The sequence below is a fragment of the Lachnellula hyalina genome, assembly GCF_007821495.1.
Source record: "Lachnellula hyalina strain CBS 185.66 chromosome Unknown contig00186, whole genome shotgun sequence".
NCBI lineage: Eukaryota > Fungi > Ascomycota > Leotiomycetes > Helotiales > Lachnaceae > Lachnellula > Lachnellula hyalina.
In genome coordinates, this window is record NW_022157300.1 from 1 (window position 1) to 13,040 (window position 13,040).

The 13,040-nt window shown below is 46.8% G+C and overlaps 3 protein-coding genes across 3 annotated transcripts; 1 reads left to right on the plus strand and 2 right to left on the minus strand.

The window, feature by feature from the left end:
- Nucleotides 1-28: 28 nt before the first annotated feature.
- On the minus strand, nucleotides 29-1,141 carry LHYA1_G008192 (uncharacterized protein; the record flags this gene model as incomplete). Its single annotated transcript, XM_031153112.1, has 1 exon — nucleotides 29-1,141. A coding segment is annotated over one exon (1,113 nt), but the record flags the coding sequence as incomplete, so codon positions are not given.
- Nucleotides 1,142-3,841: 2,700 nt separating this feature from the next.
- Nucleotides 3,842-4,928, plus strand: LHYA1_G008193 (uncharacterized protein; the record flags this gene model as incomplete). The annotated part of the gene is made up of 4 exons (XM_031153113.1): nucleotides 3,842-4,031; nucleotides 4,082-4,295; nucleotides 4,345-4,458; nucleotides 4,505-4,928. The coding sequence occupies 4 exons, from the start codon at nucleotides 3,842-3,844 to the stop codon at nucleotides 4,926-4,928; spliced, it is 942 nt and encodes a 313-aa protein (XP_031002136.1).
- A 3,086-nt stretch (nucleotides 4,929-8,014) lies between these two features.
- LHYA1_G008194 (uncharacterized protein) lies at nucleotides 8,015-10,919 on the minus strand (the record flags this gene model as incomplete). Its single annotated transcript, XM_031153114.1, has 5 exons — nucleotides 8,015-8,959; nucleotides 9,005-9,564; nucleotides 9,608-10,210; nucleotides 10,300-10,332; nucleotides 10,379-10,919. The coding sequence occupies 5 exons, from the start codon at nucleotides 10,917-10,919 to the stop codon at nucleotides 8,015-8,017; spliced, it is 2,682 nt and encodes an 893-aa protein (XP_031002139.1).
- Between the last annotated feature and the right edge of the window lie 2,121 nt (nucleotides 10,920-13,040).

Genomic DNA, 13,040 nt, shown 5'->3' on the forward strand with positions numbered 1-13,040 from the left:
CTTGCTCTTCTGCTAGTATCCTGGCGACTTCTGCGTCCTTTTCGGCTTTCAGCCTCGCCGCTTCAGCCTCTTCGGCTTCTTTTGCTCTCTGCGCATCTTCGGCCTCTTTCCGCGCCTTCGCCATTCTAGCCCACTCTCCTTCTCGAACTCTCCTGTCCCCAGCGACAGCCCATTCGCCATAATCTTGCTCGATAGCTTCCATCCGGTCTAGCCAGCTATCAGGCAGCGTATCTGGCCGACCCTCTAACGTATCGAGCATGTAATCTAGGTCTTGACCCAGACTGGTTACTTTATCTTGCAGTACACTCTTCATGACATTGAATGTATCCCGTGACAAGGCTTGGGCGCCTTCACTGTCGTGGTCGTGATTGTCGGGGACTTGCATAGCACTCCAGCCAGACTTCAGCGCCACCTCCGTATCATCCAGCGCAGTCAGAAGCGGAGGGACTTTCTGCAATACCGCCAATCGTATATTCCAGACCTCCATCAGGCGCATAAGTCTTGACAGATTCGGCAGGGCTTGTAGAACAGTAGCTGTAACAATCGCGGTAAAATCGTCCATCTTTGTATAGGAAGAGAGGAAACTCGGCATGGGCGCACTAGAAGCAGAAGACGAGGGTCGAGACTTGGCCGAGAAATGCGTATCCAGAACCTGCCGCTTGATTTCCTCAAAATGGAGATCCTCCATATCCCCTGTAATTTCCTCCAGTCGAGCCTCATATTGTAGAGCATCTGCCGTAAGCAGACTGCCCCTGTATTCCAGTTCCTGACTACCATTCGCCTCATCTGATATCTTCCTGCGTTTCGCGGCGGGCATCTCGAAACCGGCGGAACCGCTCTCCACAGGCCATGGCCAGCCTGATAGTTCGTTGACCCATTCTTGTATCTTCTTTGATGCGAGGGTAGCGCGGATGCCAAATGCTCGCTCGGATTGGGAGGCTGCTTCGATGCTGGCGCGCAGCTTGCCCGAGGGGCTTGTGAAGGCTTCGAAGGTCGTGGAGGGGGTGAGGTCGGTGAGGATGTCGTCTGTATGCCGTTCGCGGCTGGAGAGGCGAGAAGAGGGGCGAGAGGGGGGATGTACTCTTGGGTTCATTCGGGGGGTGGTTGGTGAGAGGATTGTTGATGGTACGGGGGAATCCATGGTTTGTAAGCTATTTGGTTAGTATTTGCGGGTTGGTGTTGATTTCAGCGCATGGCTGGAGGTCCTTTAAATGAGTGACGGTCCTGGAAGGGGTGGAGAAGATTGGAACATGATACTGGGAGCGAAGGATAGGTGATTGATGGCGCTGGTGGTCTCTTTCATGGCCCGCAAGTACTTGTATCAGGATGTGTTGGTCGGCATGGCTGCTTGTGGGGCCGTGTCGTCAATCAATTGCGAACGTGATGATGATAGGATACAATCAGAGTATGGGAGATGTCAAAGGATGCGACAGCGAGGGCGGTAGGAGAAGGGCATAGGAGCGGAGGTATATGTACAACTCGCGGTTGACGAGCGTCCAGCAGGTTAGAGTGCATTCGCTTCTTTGGCGATCATTGTACAACAAACCACACAACCGGGAATTGTTATTAGGGATAATAACGTGCGATTTTGATTAAATTTTATATGATTAGATAAGAATAAGGGTAAAGTAAACACGAGTATATCTTCATTATGAAAAATATCAGGATCCTCAAGTATTCCTGAACTATCACCTGCAGGAGGTCCGATCGGCGATCACGCAGGAAGGGTCTCGACACAGCCAGTCAACATCGAGATAGATTGTTTGTTAGCAGAAAAAGGTCTGGGGAAATATTATGTGGCTCCTATGTTTTACTATGGAGCTACGACGGATGATAATTACAATGTAATAGCATTAACATGATACGAGTAAGTCTCTTTGCTTTATGCTCTGTAGTGGAATTTTCAACCATGTGGTGTCACGGGATCAGCGCAGCTCAAGGGTCTCCGATAGCTATATACTACTGGTATGCTCCTCATCTTTGACCTATTTATTATATACTTATAAACCGTTTCTCTCTCTCTTTACTTCTATAAAGAATAGTCTAGACTAGCCCCCCTGGTGCACGCAGCCTTCATGTGCTTTTAGCCACATAGTCATATGAAGGAGAGCAAAAGTTGACTTCCATAGCATAACTTTAAATGCAAGTGTTATTACGGGCCAGTACTGACTGAACGCTAGTGTACATAGATGATTTCCTCCTATAGCATAAGCTAGTCCTATGGAGGAGAAAATGTTAACGCGGTGGACGAGGTAGAAGTTTATAAGATGTGAGAAGTAAGGTTGTTATCGTAGAGGGAGAAGGTAGAACGAGCTAAAGTTAGAAGGTTAATAAGTTGCCATAAACTATGCAAAAGATTATTACAAGGTGAGCTGGAGAAGTGTATAAAGGGGGAGATTTCTGCATAGATAGGTAGGTACAGTAGGACATGAAAGTCCTAGAAGTAGAAATAACTATACAGATTACCAAGTTGCCATATGCGACGAGGATAATGTACTGGCTGTGTTATACTGCATGTACTATGCCTACTGCAAACGAGATATCTGGCAGCCGTGTATCATAGTGTGCACTGTGCAACCATATATAGCACACGCTACAGACTTAGGTTGCACATGGCTTACCTACCTTGGCTCTTGGGTACCTACAGTAGTTTATTTCTCCGCGGCCAATGTTCCCGTACAAGCCCGCTCTCTCGCTCGCTCGCTCTTCTCGGATTCACGTGGCGAGGACTATCTCGTCTTTGTGAGCATCATGCTATGATTACCTTTTTAGAGATTTATCTACTTCATTACCCAGGTATAGTAGGTATAGTAACCCCATCTCGGAAACATCGGCCAAAGCAGTCCTCTTCCCCTTCAGCTCCTCATTCCGAGTTGAAGAGAAAGAAAAAAGAAGTGAATTCGTCGTTCAGTTAGTTGACACGGAAGGTCCATCTTCCGGGCGATCGGTTGTCAGACCCCTAGCGGGGGAAGCTTAAATCTGGGTGGCGAATCAGAGGGGAGGGATTTGCGAGATCCTTGTCCCCATGACGAGTGGAGTTGGACCGTGCAGGCCCATGGCATGGTCAAGCATGGAATAGCAAACAGTGTGATGGGTGGGAATGTTTCGAGAGAGATGTAAATAAACATTTGAGCCCGTTTTCATCTGATGTATTAGATGGTCAGATAAAGGGGTCTGCCTATACACATGACATCATGATCATGATTCCCAATTGGGTTCTTGCAGCTTTTTCTTTGTAGTACACCTTAGTGCCTCTCCATGAATTGAATCCAACGTCAAGATAACCTCTGCACTGCGGGTCATGCTCACCAATGAGGAGAGTCCAATTTCATATCGGAGAATACCAAGTCAGGTACCAGATGGTGACACTGGACTCAATGCGGACCTCCCCAGCCTTAGGCGCAGTCTCCAAGCTCGTCTAGACTCTAAACAACCCCTCGGGAGGGTGCGATGCCGAACTAATCCAGGCACGCCCGCAGAAGAGGACCAATCAAGAAGAGAGGATTTGATCGATGGCTGTTTGATTTATGACTCGTCTAAACCGGTTTGAGAAGAAGCGGTTGGTCGACTTGTTGCGTTGTTTCCTATTCGGGAATGTCTAGGCATACCAGGCAACATGAAGGAACCCCTTTCGCTTCCCTCTCCTTTGATCCCATTTCCGGCGATAGAAAAGCTCCTCTCTTCCTTCTCCCACGTTCCCTCGCTTCTTTCTTCTTCTTCTTCCTCCTCATCAATCATTGACATTGACACACTTTCTTTCAACATTCACCGACAACAGTGAAAAGGATCACTCTTCTTTCCAACGAAAACTATCTTTGAAACTACCTTGAAAACCGCTGCCATGTTCTTCAAGACTGTTGCTGCTGCCACCACCGCCGCCGCTGTGCTGGCTGTTGGTGTCGCTGCTGATGGTCGTCCTTCAAACACCTCCATCTGTGACTATTACACCACTGCTCTGTTGACCAACAACACTGCTGCCAACCAGATGACTCTCTTGACTCTCGTTGTGAACACTGCCGTTATTGGTAACTGTATGTTTCCCTTCACTCACAGCTTCAAAGTCTTTCCTAACGAGTCGTAGACACCAAGCCAAATGTCGGCATTTCTGTCCCAGGTATTCTCGCAAAGGGCACGTACAACGGCACTGCGGTCAACCTCGCCCCATACTTCAACGGTGGCCTTGCTTCCACAAACACTGGAGGCAGCGTTGGTCGTTCGGTCAACTTCCTTGACGGTGGTGGAGCTGCTCCTCTGATGAAGAACATGCCAGCCATGGACAACACTTCCAACCAATAGTGAGTACATCCACACAATTCCAATGCAGGCTCATCTAACAGGATCCAGCACTCTCATTACTCACTTGTACGAGTACTTTGGCGTCCTCCTTGGATGCTCCATGCAGGGTGGTGGTGATTACCCCGGCTACACTGGACACGAATCCATGTACAGCGTGCACAAGTATGTTCCCTCTCCCATGGATGTGAATCCCCACTAACCATAACAGATTCATGGATCTATCTGCTGCTGAAGTCGGATACTTCATCCAGCAAGTCGCCATGTCCGCTGCTTCTTTCGGTGTCGCCCAAGACGACCTCACCGTCGTTGGCAAGGCCCTAAGCAGCACCTTTGATGTCAAGTGCGCCCCACCCACCGCTGTGATCATGTCGCAAGGCCCTCAACTTCAGAGCATCTGCATTGACGAGACCTGCGCATTGGCTGTTAACTCAACCTGCGACATGTACAACGGTACAACCGTGAAGCCAACAGTCGCCAATGCTACTCTTGCCGGAAACACCACCGCCAGCTCTACCGCCAGCTCCACCACAAGCCCGTCTTCCTCTTCCACCTCTACTAGCAAGTCAGGTGCCGTTGCCGTTGGCATGAGCTTTGCTGCTATTTTCGGTGGTCTCGCTGCTTTCTTCTTGTGAACATGGGTAGATGTGAATCTGTAAATAGACTGGTGGCATATGATGGAAAGTGCGAAAATCGATGAGATTGATTAATATGATGCGAAGGCTTGCCTTGACATCGAAAACTTGCGATGATTACACAACGTGGATAGAAGCGAATACCCAATAGCTAATATAAATGTTCATCAAACGCTCTTCATCTGTATCTTTCATAACAAACTTATTCCAGCTTAGCTTGAGATTCTACCGTTTGTTTCAGTTGGTCTCACAAGGTGATTACCTCACTATAGCTGTAGGTCCGTAGTTTAGGGTCTTGGTGGTTGCATTGGTTGTTGGATATCTAGTTAAGATGAGAGGAGACTCTCCGATGCGAAGAGGTTATTCCCATTCCATCCCCCCGGCATTTCCTCTTCGCATTCCCACACGCTCTCAGACACGCATGCCAAACCGCCACAACTCGACCATTAATCAAATCAACCATCACTCCACACCAGCACCAGTGTGTGTCACCAATCATTCCATTCCATTCAGCCTCGCCTTGCAGTGCTCAAGCGCGCCGGTATAGTAAGTAATTTCAGCTTTGCCTTAGCAGCAGAAGAGCTACACCAAGTAGATAGGTTTCTTTAAACGTGCGATTTTTTATAGCACCTCTTAGCTACCAGAACTCAGATTCTTATAGCGAGAGAAAATATGTTGTGTTATATATGTAGGATTAGTGGATTCTTTATCTAGACGTTAAATTAAGGCGCGTATTTTATGTGGAATGAACTGTTGTTTTTAGTTCCTCTTACCTTTGCCCGTCTAGTATCATGTCTTGTATGCTATTGCTTTTCGTTTCTGGGTGTCTGAGTGAGGTAGGGTCGTGTGACTGTAGGATGCGTATATATCCTGGCACGTTTGGTTAAAGGACGTTTTTCTGAGGTGGGATATTAAGGAGCTATTAGAGAGGTAGTTTATTTTTATCTCTATTAAATGGATTGAGATATTACCTATATCTGCGTACTAGGGTATACGAGATGAGTATCTCGTACACGTGATATGGCGCTAGCACAAGGCCCTTCCTTCCTAGCTAGCTAGACATCAGACCTCCCTAACATATACTACATGACCGCTTCACAGACTCACGTCTCTCTTGCGTGACAGGGACTTACGCTTCAACGACGAGTCCCTCTGTCAACGGTTCCTAACGGTCGCTCGCGTTTGATTGTTCCATCTACATTAGGACATTCTCCGCTCATTCCAAATCTTAGCTAAGGTCGAAGCTCTTCCTCAGAAAGTCCCTTTGGCTGAGTTGATTCCGGACTCTTTGGCGCACGCAAATGGGCTACTTATCAACTCGAATACTGCACATCTCCAAGGGGTCGAAGAAGCTGTACTAGCGCAGTTGGATAATAAACCTACCGAGGAGTTTATGCTTGAGACCATAGCTCTGTTAGAAAATACCAGGGATCTTGCGGATGCCATGGCATGGCTCTGTTGGGAAAGGCCAAGGAAGGACTTTACCGGTTTCATCTAATCATATCATCAATTCTTTACCTTCCGATAGTTCGATCTCGGGTTCTTTCAAGTCTGTAATATACCTATTTTAACCTCGAATACAACTAACTCTCCTCAACTTCAACTTCCACCTTCTATGGACTGTTTCTAGACGATTATCGAAAACGCCTTTGAGCCTATGGCTACGGCACGACAGCTTACAACTATTAATGAAATCCTCAACAAACTCTCTTCTCAAATTCCTTCCCTTTCTACTATAACATAGTTGGTTAGATGAATGGTTGAGCCACTGTTGAAAGATTCTACTAGTTCTATATCGAAAGAACTGCAGAAAAGCCTTGATGTTGAGAATACCAAGGCCATTCTGGTAGAGAGCCTTGTCCAAGGCATTAACGATAATCGATGATCAGTTGAAGGGAGTACTTTTTTGTAATGACCCAGAGCTATCTATCCCTTTGACGAATAGAGAACTACCCAGTTGCTACCTTCTTCAGCCAAACTCATCATCTTCACGGTCGGCAGCTTGAGTACTGCGATGTATGAGTTGATGAATCATTTATACCATTAGCTACAGGCCAACAAGTTCCTAATCCCAAGGATGCGGTCTGTCAGCATTTCCACGGGAGAAGATCAAATGATTGCGAGGCCTGTAAACCCATGCCTTTGCTCCTTGGGCTAGCTTCAGGGCAATGACCATATTCGAGGGAATGGTCACACCACGAATCACTTCCACGGTAAACCATGCGTCAATTGTTCCTAAAGATATTCTTCTCCCACTGCGCAACGACATTCAGCAAACTCCCAAGAGCCTCGTCGACCGTAATTACTACCACCGTTCCCACCGGTACAACTCGACCCGACATCATTGTCAATAGCATTGAACCTCTTCGCCATCTCATCACTCTTCATGATAGCAGGTTTGATCTCCTTGCGACTAGCTTGGCTATAGTAGACGCCCAGTTCAAGACCACAATCTACAGTGTACTACTGAGCTCCTGCCGCCAACCTGGAACAATCAGCAGAGCATATTTTGAAGGGCCAGAATGACCATTCCATGCTGCTGACTCGGAATGTGTGGATAGCTTAGCAGCTTCGAATGACAGAAGTCAAGCCAGCCATTGCGCCGCCTCTGTCCGGCGTAAGGGAAGGGGGGAATGATCATTGGGTTTGACATGCCATGCCATAGGATTCCGAAAATACGGATCTATTTATGTATCCACATAACCACAACGAAGACGATGAATCTACACTTGGTCGCTCATAAGGCTATGCTAGCCCTACCCCTGCCTCGATGGATCCCGACCTAACCTACTAACAATCAACGCGACCAAATTGACAGCATTGCTTGTTTATATTACGCATGCAAGGAGAAGTCTCTCAAGCTACTAGTAGAGAATGGCAGGGAGGGTAATTTGAGGGGGATATTTCTGGTGAAATCACCGCCGACTAATCATATGTCGAGAGCGAGACGTCTAGGTGCATATCGTAAATGTCTTATAGTTATAAGACAATCAAAATATGGTTATAGATGCGACAGTATGCGAGAGATATGAACAATCCGTGCTCATCAACATGGGTATCATTTCTATCTACATACTCGTACAATACTACAAAAAACTAGTCCTCTTCTTACTCAACCTACTATAACTAGTCAACGACCTCGAAATCCCCGACGGTCTTTTCCTGAGCTCGAAATCCTGCGGAACATTTACACTCCCATTTCCCCGTCCCGCATTCTTGAAGAAGAAATGCCCAGATTTATCCGCCCGATCTACATGCCAATTGACATTCAGCTGTTCTCCCTTTGGTCCGGCCCCGCAGCTTCCAGCTACGGCATGTGACTGCGGACTGTTAACGGCGAGCGCGAAGAGGTTCTGCGGTTCCGTGTAATCGGTCACAAGTCCGGAACGCATGAACAGATAGACCAAGCAGAAAGCGTTGGTAGCGAAAACGAGGAGCAGGACAATGTAGAATATGCCTTCCCATTTTGAGGTGAATCCGGAAGTGTACTGTTGTGAGACTATCGAGGCGTTGAATGGTCTGTATTCCGGCTCGGTGAGTTCGGCATCGGTATGGTCCCAATAGTGATAATAACTCGATAGAGTTGTACTCGAAAGTAGAGTGCTGCCAATCATAACTGAAAGATGTTCCGCGAGGCTAGGCAGTGAATTGTTCAGACCACCTGAAGCTGGCACGATCAATTGACTCAGTAGGCGTGCGATTGATGCGTTTGCATTGGTAGTTCCAGAATCCATCGAAGTCGCCAGCATCCACTGGGCAGCCACATTCCGCCAATCGGAACTTCTGACGGTCGGTGCATCCGGTACTGATTTCGAGTACGCCATATCATCATCTTCATCTTCACAACGTGCCTCGATGTGCCCTCCTGTGGTACCGGAAACATTATAGTACGTGCTGCAAGAAGGCGACACAAATGATCGTAACTGGCACAGGGTATAGTCGGTTATGTTTGGTGATTTGGCCAGAAGATAAACAGAGTCACTGTAGTTAGCAGCGCTGATGTTGGTGATTGTGTTGTAATCAATCGGCAGCTGTCAAAAATCAGAATATGCTACCAAGAGCATTTTGGGACATACCATTGGGAAAATCGGAGTTTGTCGTCCGTACTTTTCGCCCCATTCAAATATATCATCTACAACAGTTGTGTTGGTGTAGTTTTGCCCGGGCAAAACTTGAAGTTCGGATTCCCAACCAGACCATGCTACCTTTTGCCCTGGTATACTGCTTGAATTGGTTTTCGCGTGTTCCCACTCGGCGTATACTATTGGTTTAAGCTCGGTCTTGTTCATGTTGACACACATTACATTGACGGCGGGGCTGATAACCGAAGCCCTCATTGAGTATTGTCCCACACCAGCAAGGTCTTCTGGTTGAATGATGGAATTCTTTGGGTCTAGTGCGGCGGCAAGAATACCGGCGTGGGGCATTGCGAGGCTGACGTTATTGATTACTCTGTTGTACTTTTCATGTGCCGCGTTTATATCACTCGTGTTGATTAAAATCCATCGTCCCGTGACTGTGGTATTATCATACAGCATACCCGGTGCTTGAGGTCTCTTCGCGAGCTTCGTAGAAGTCCCTCCAGCTGCTCTGATGCCCGCCCACGTACTCATATAAGCAATGGAGTTGTGATAAGCTGTTCTAGTCAGTAAGTGAAAGTTAGAGTTCAAAACACATACCTTGACCAGCGTAATCCAGCGCTATACACTCATTACCACCCTCCACTGGATCCATGACCGCGGTAATAGGTGTCTGGCAGTTTGCTTTGATAAAATTTGGATTGGCATAACTGGACTGAACCGACCCATACATCATCTTATGCTCCCATCCTCCGAATTTCAAATGTGGCGAGACCAGCGCATCAGAGGCTGTAGTGTAAAACATTGCGATGAAAGCAGCTACCAAGGTAATTGCTCCAAGGAAAGAAATTCCCACATGATATAGATGCTGCCCATGCGTAATCATAAATCCTGGTTGGATGACCCAAGTCCGCATTGTCATCTCTGCTATTGTCATACCACGAGAACTTTTGGCGAGGGACCTTCGGCTTAGTACTTGGCCTAAGAATGTGACGAAAACTGTGACGAAAGAAAGTTCAATCGTTTTCGCAAAGAGGGCAAAGACAGTAGAGGCAGTAGATGGGGGGAAGCTGCCTCCAGAACGTATATTTCGACCATAACGAGGTTGTGCGATGGCCAAAACTAACCATATTCCAGAGAAGATGGTGGAGTATAAAGAAAGACCGAGGATTGATATTGAAAGCCAGCTGGCTCTTTTCGAGTCTGCAGGTATTAAATTCAAGGTCAGTAAGCGATTCTTGAAATATTTGCTTAAAGACAATGGAGTGGTCTTTGGAAAAGAATATACTTACAAAACTGCTCTATCGAGGGGCAATCTAGGTGGTCTACCATGCGTTAGCTACGCAGCTTGTTGGAGAATGGATGTCATACTATTGTGACTATGATTATTCTCCATGCCCTTATTGCCTCCATCTTCTTCTGTATTGAATTCTTCAGTAAACTGAGAATTCCTCCCCTTTGTTACATCTTGTTCTTCCTCAATCCGTGGTGTATCTCTTGCCAACCCATCCCCATTGTATACGTATGAAGGCTCTGTTATCCGCGGAGAGTCTAGGGGAGAAACGAACGGGTTTGAGGGCGTGGGTGAGTGCATCGAAGTTCGACTGCCCACTGGCACGCGGGGGATAGAAGTCCGTCTGTCTGAAATGCCGAGGCCGCGGAGTTGTTGCTCGTCATTCTCAAAGAATGGATTGATCGAAGGTTTTGGAGAGTGCCTCAAAATAGCGTCGTCCAGGCCGGGGGATGAGTCCATTCGGTGGTATCCCTGGCGCAGAATCGGAGAGCTTGCAGGGTTTGGAGACTTGGTAGACTTTGGTGAAGCAATTGCGGCGGCAGACAACCCGGATATACTGTCTTCTTTCTGCAGCAGACGGCGCTGGTCACCCTCTCCCTCTCCTGCATTGGCGGACATGCTTTTGGTTATGATTTCAAGCCCAGGGCCAGGCAAGATTAGTTCAGGTCGTTTTTCATGTGGGGGAGGAAGTATCCGTGCTTTCTGTGGCGTGGCGCCAAGCTGCTGGTGAGAAAACGATCGACCTTTGTGATTTTAATACTCCAACAATCATGAATGATGCGCAACCAAAAGATGAAAATACTTAGTATGTAGCACAGTGGTGGGACAGAGTGTGAAAGCAGAGCGAGAAATGGCAGCTCTGCCGCCACCAACAGAAAGCCAACAGCCAACAAAGCTTCCTCCCCACTTGGTAAAGCTTGACATGAAGCAAAACAAACGCTTGCTGTACGAAGGAAGCACTACTGTATACCGAGTGCGGGGCACTTCGTAAAAGCTGCTTCGGTACGGCGTATTGCGCCTGGAGTACGAGTGTGCAGGGCTGAGCTGGGCTAGCCAGGTCATTCTGCATAGGCATAATGATGCCCTGGGACTCGGGTTGGGGAAGCTAATAGGGAACATCCAGGAAACTTTGACATAAATTGGGGGCTGTTGTAGGCTGTTGGCGCCCGAAAGACAGAAGTTGTGTCGTTCGTCTAAACCCGTTTCTAAAACCGTTTCACCGTTTCGCCGTTTTCTGTGCCGCTGTGGAGGCGCTCGAGGCGTTGGAACTAGAGCTAGCTTTCCAGCCACAGGACTATGGATTACTCAGCATAGGTCACATAGGTCAACAACATCTTGAAACCTTCATAAATTTATATCGCACAAGACATATTGAGTAACGGGTAGAATAAGTCTCTTTCTCTTTCATACATGGGTATTTAATGACCGAATTCAATCGCTATATGTTATTTTCTGCTCTTTCACTATTCCTTCTAGAACACTACGGCAGGCTCACAAGGACTCTATCCATCGAATGAAATTGAGTTTTAAACAGTACTGGTTATCACCTTGACTTCTAGAGTATTTTACGGCCGTCTCTACAAGGGAAGAAACCTCGCCGTGGGTAGAACAAGCGGCACCATAGAGTTAAGAGTTTTGCCAGTCATTGAATTTTCACGATAGATTGATGACCAGATCAGTTGCTGCTTGCCGAATCTGTTGGCTCAATTTCAAGCGAAAGAGTTACTATTATTTTATTACGCGTTTATTATTGTAATTCGTCTGCATCTTAAATTGTTCTCACTAGCACTCATCCCACAACTCAAGGTCGTTGAAGTCGACGCTGCATCGAGTAGAGAACTGCTTCTTCGAGATCATATACAAGAATTGACAAAGTCATGTTCAGCGTTAGGCAAGATGATAGCACTACCTCCGTATGCCGATTCGCATTGCAAAGTGGGCAAGCGTAATGGATCCTTAGCTATTACTCTTTCGCGCTGTGGCTAGTGGAGTTGCAGTTCCCGTAAAGTAATTGGTCTTTGGTACAGGGAAAATTTATTTGGACGCGGTTCGCACTGTTCAATTTACTCAATTTATTCCCCATGTGTTAGCAGGTCACTGTATAACCTTTTCCCTAGGAAAAGCACCCCTCCTTCACCTCATCCCTTCTGTGCACTATGGCTCTGTAGCGTTTTCACCAGTAATATTGAATGCCCCTTATTGAAATTCGTGCATCGTTATGTCTGCCACTGCTACATCCATATCCGGCGAATTAGATCTTCTGTCTCACCCATAGAGATGTGAGAGCATGAACGTTCCCACAGCCAGCCTCTCTCATATTTTCTAATCTGCTTCTAATGAGAGTGCTCTAGCTAGCATTCTAATGCTTCAAGGATTATTTGAAGGTATCGCTTTTTTGACTTTCCACTTCTAGCTAGCACTCCTATCCTGCTTTCCAGCTCCTTTTAGGCGACTTTCCATTCTCGAGGATCAAAACTAGGTGAGATAGGAGGTTAGAAACGCTGTCTATATCTTTATTGCTTATATTTCCTAGACCTTTGTTTAGTCTTCTTCTTCTTAATTTATATACTAACTATTTGCTAAATATGCTTTCACGACAGCCGATCGATTCATGTAGGAAGGAAAGTGTAACATTCATAGGGAATACCTTTCTAGCTTGACTTGATGTACTTAATACAATGCCTCAGCTTGCAACCTTACTCCGCAAGATCTTCCTACCAGGACTTTATGGTATAACAT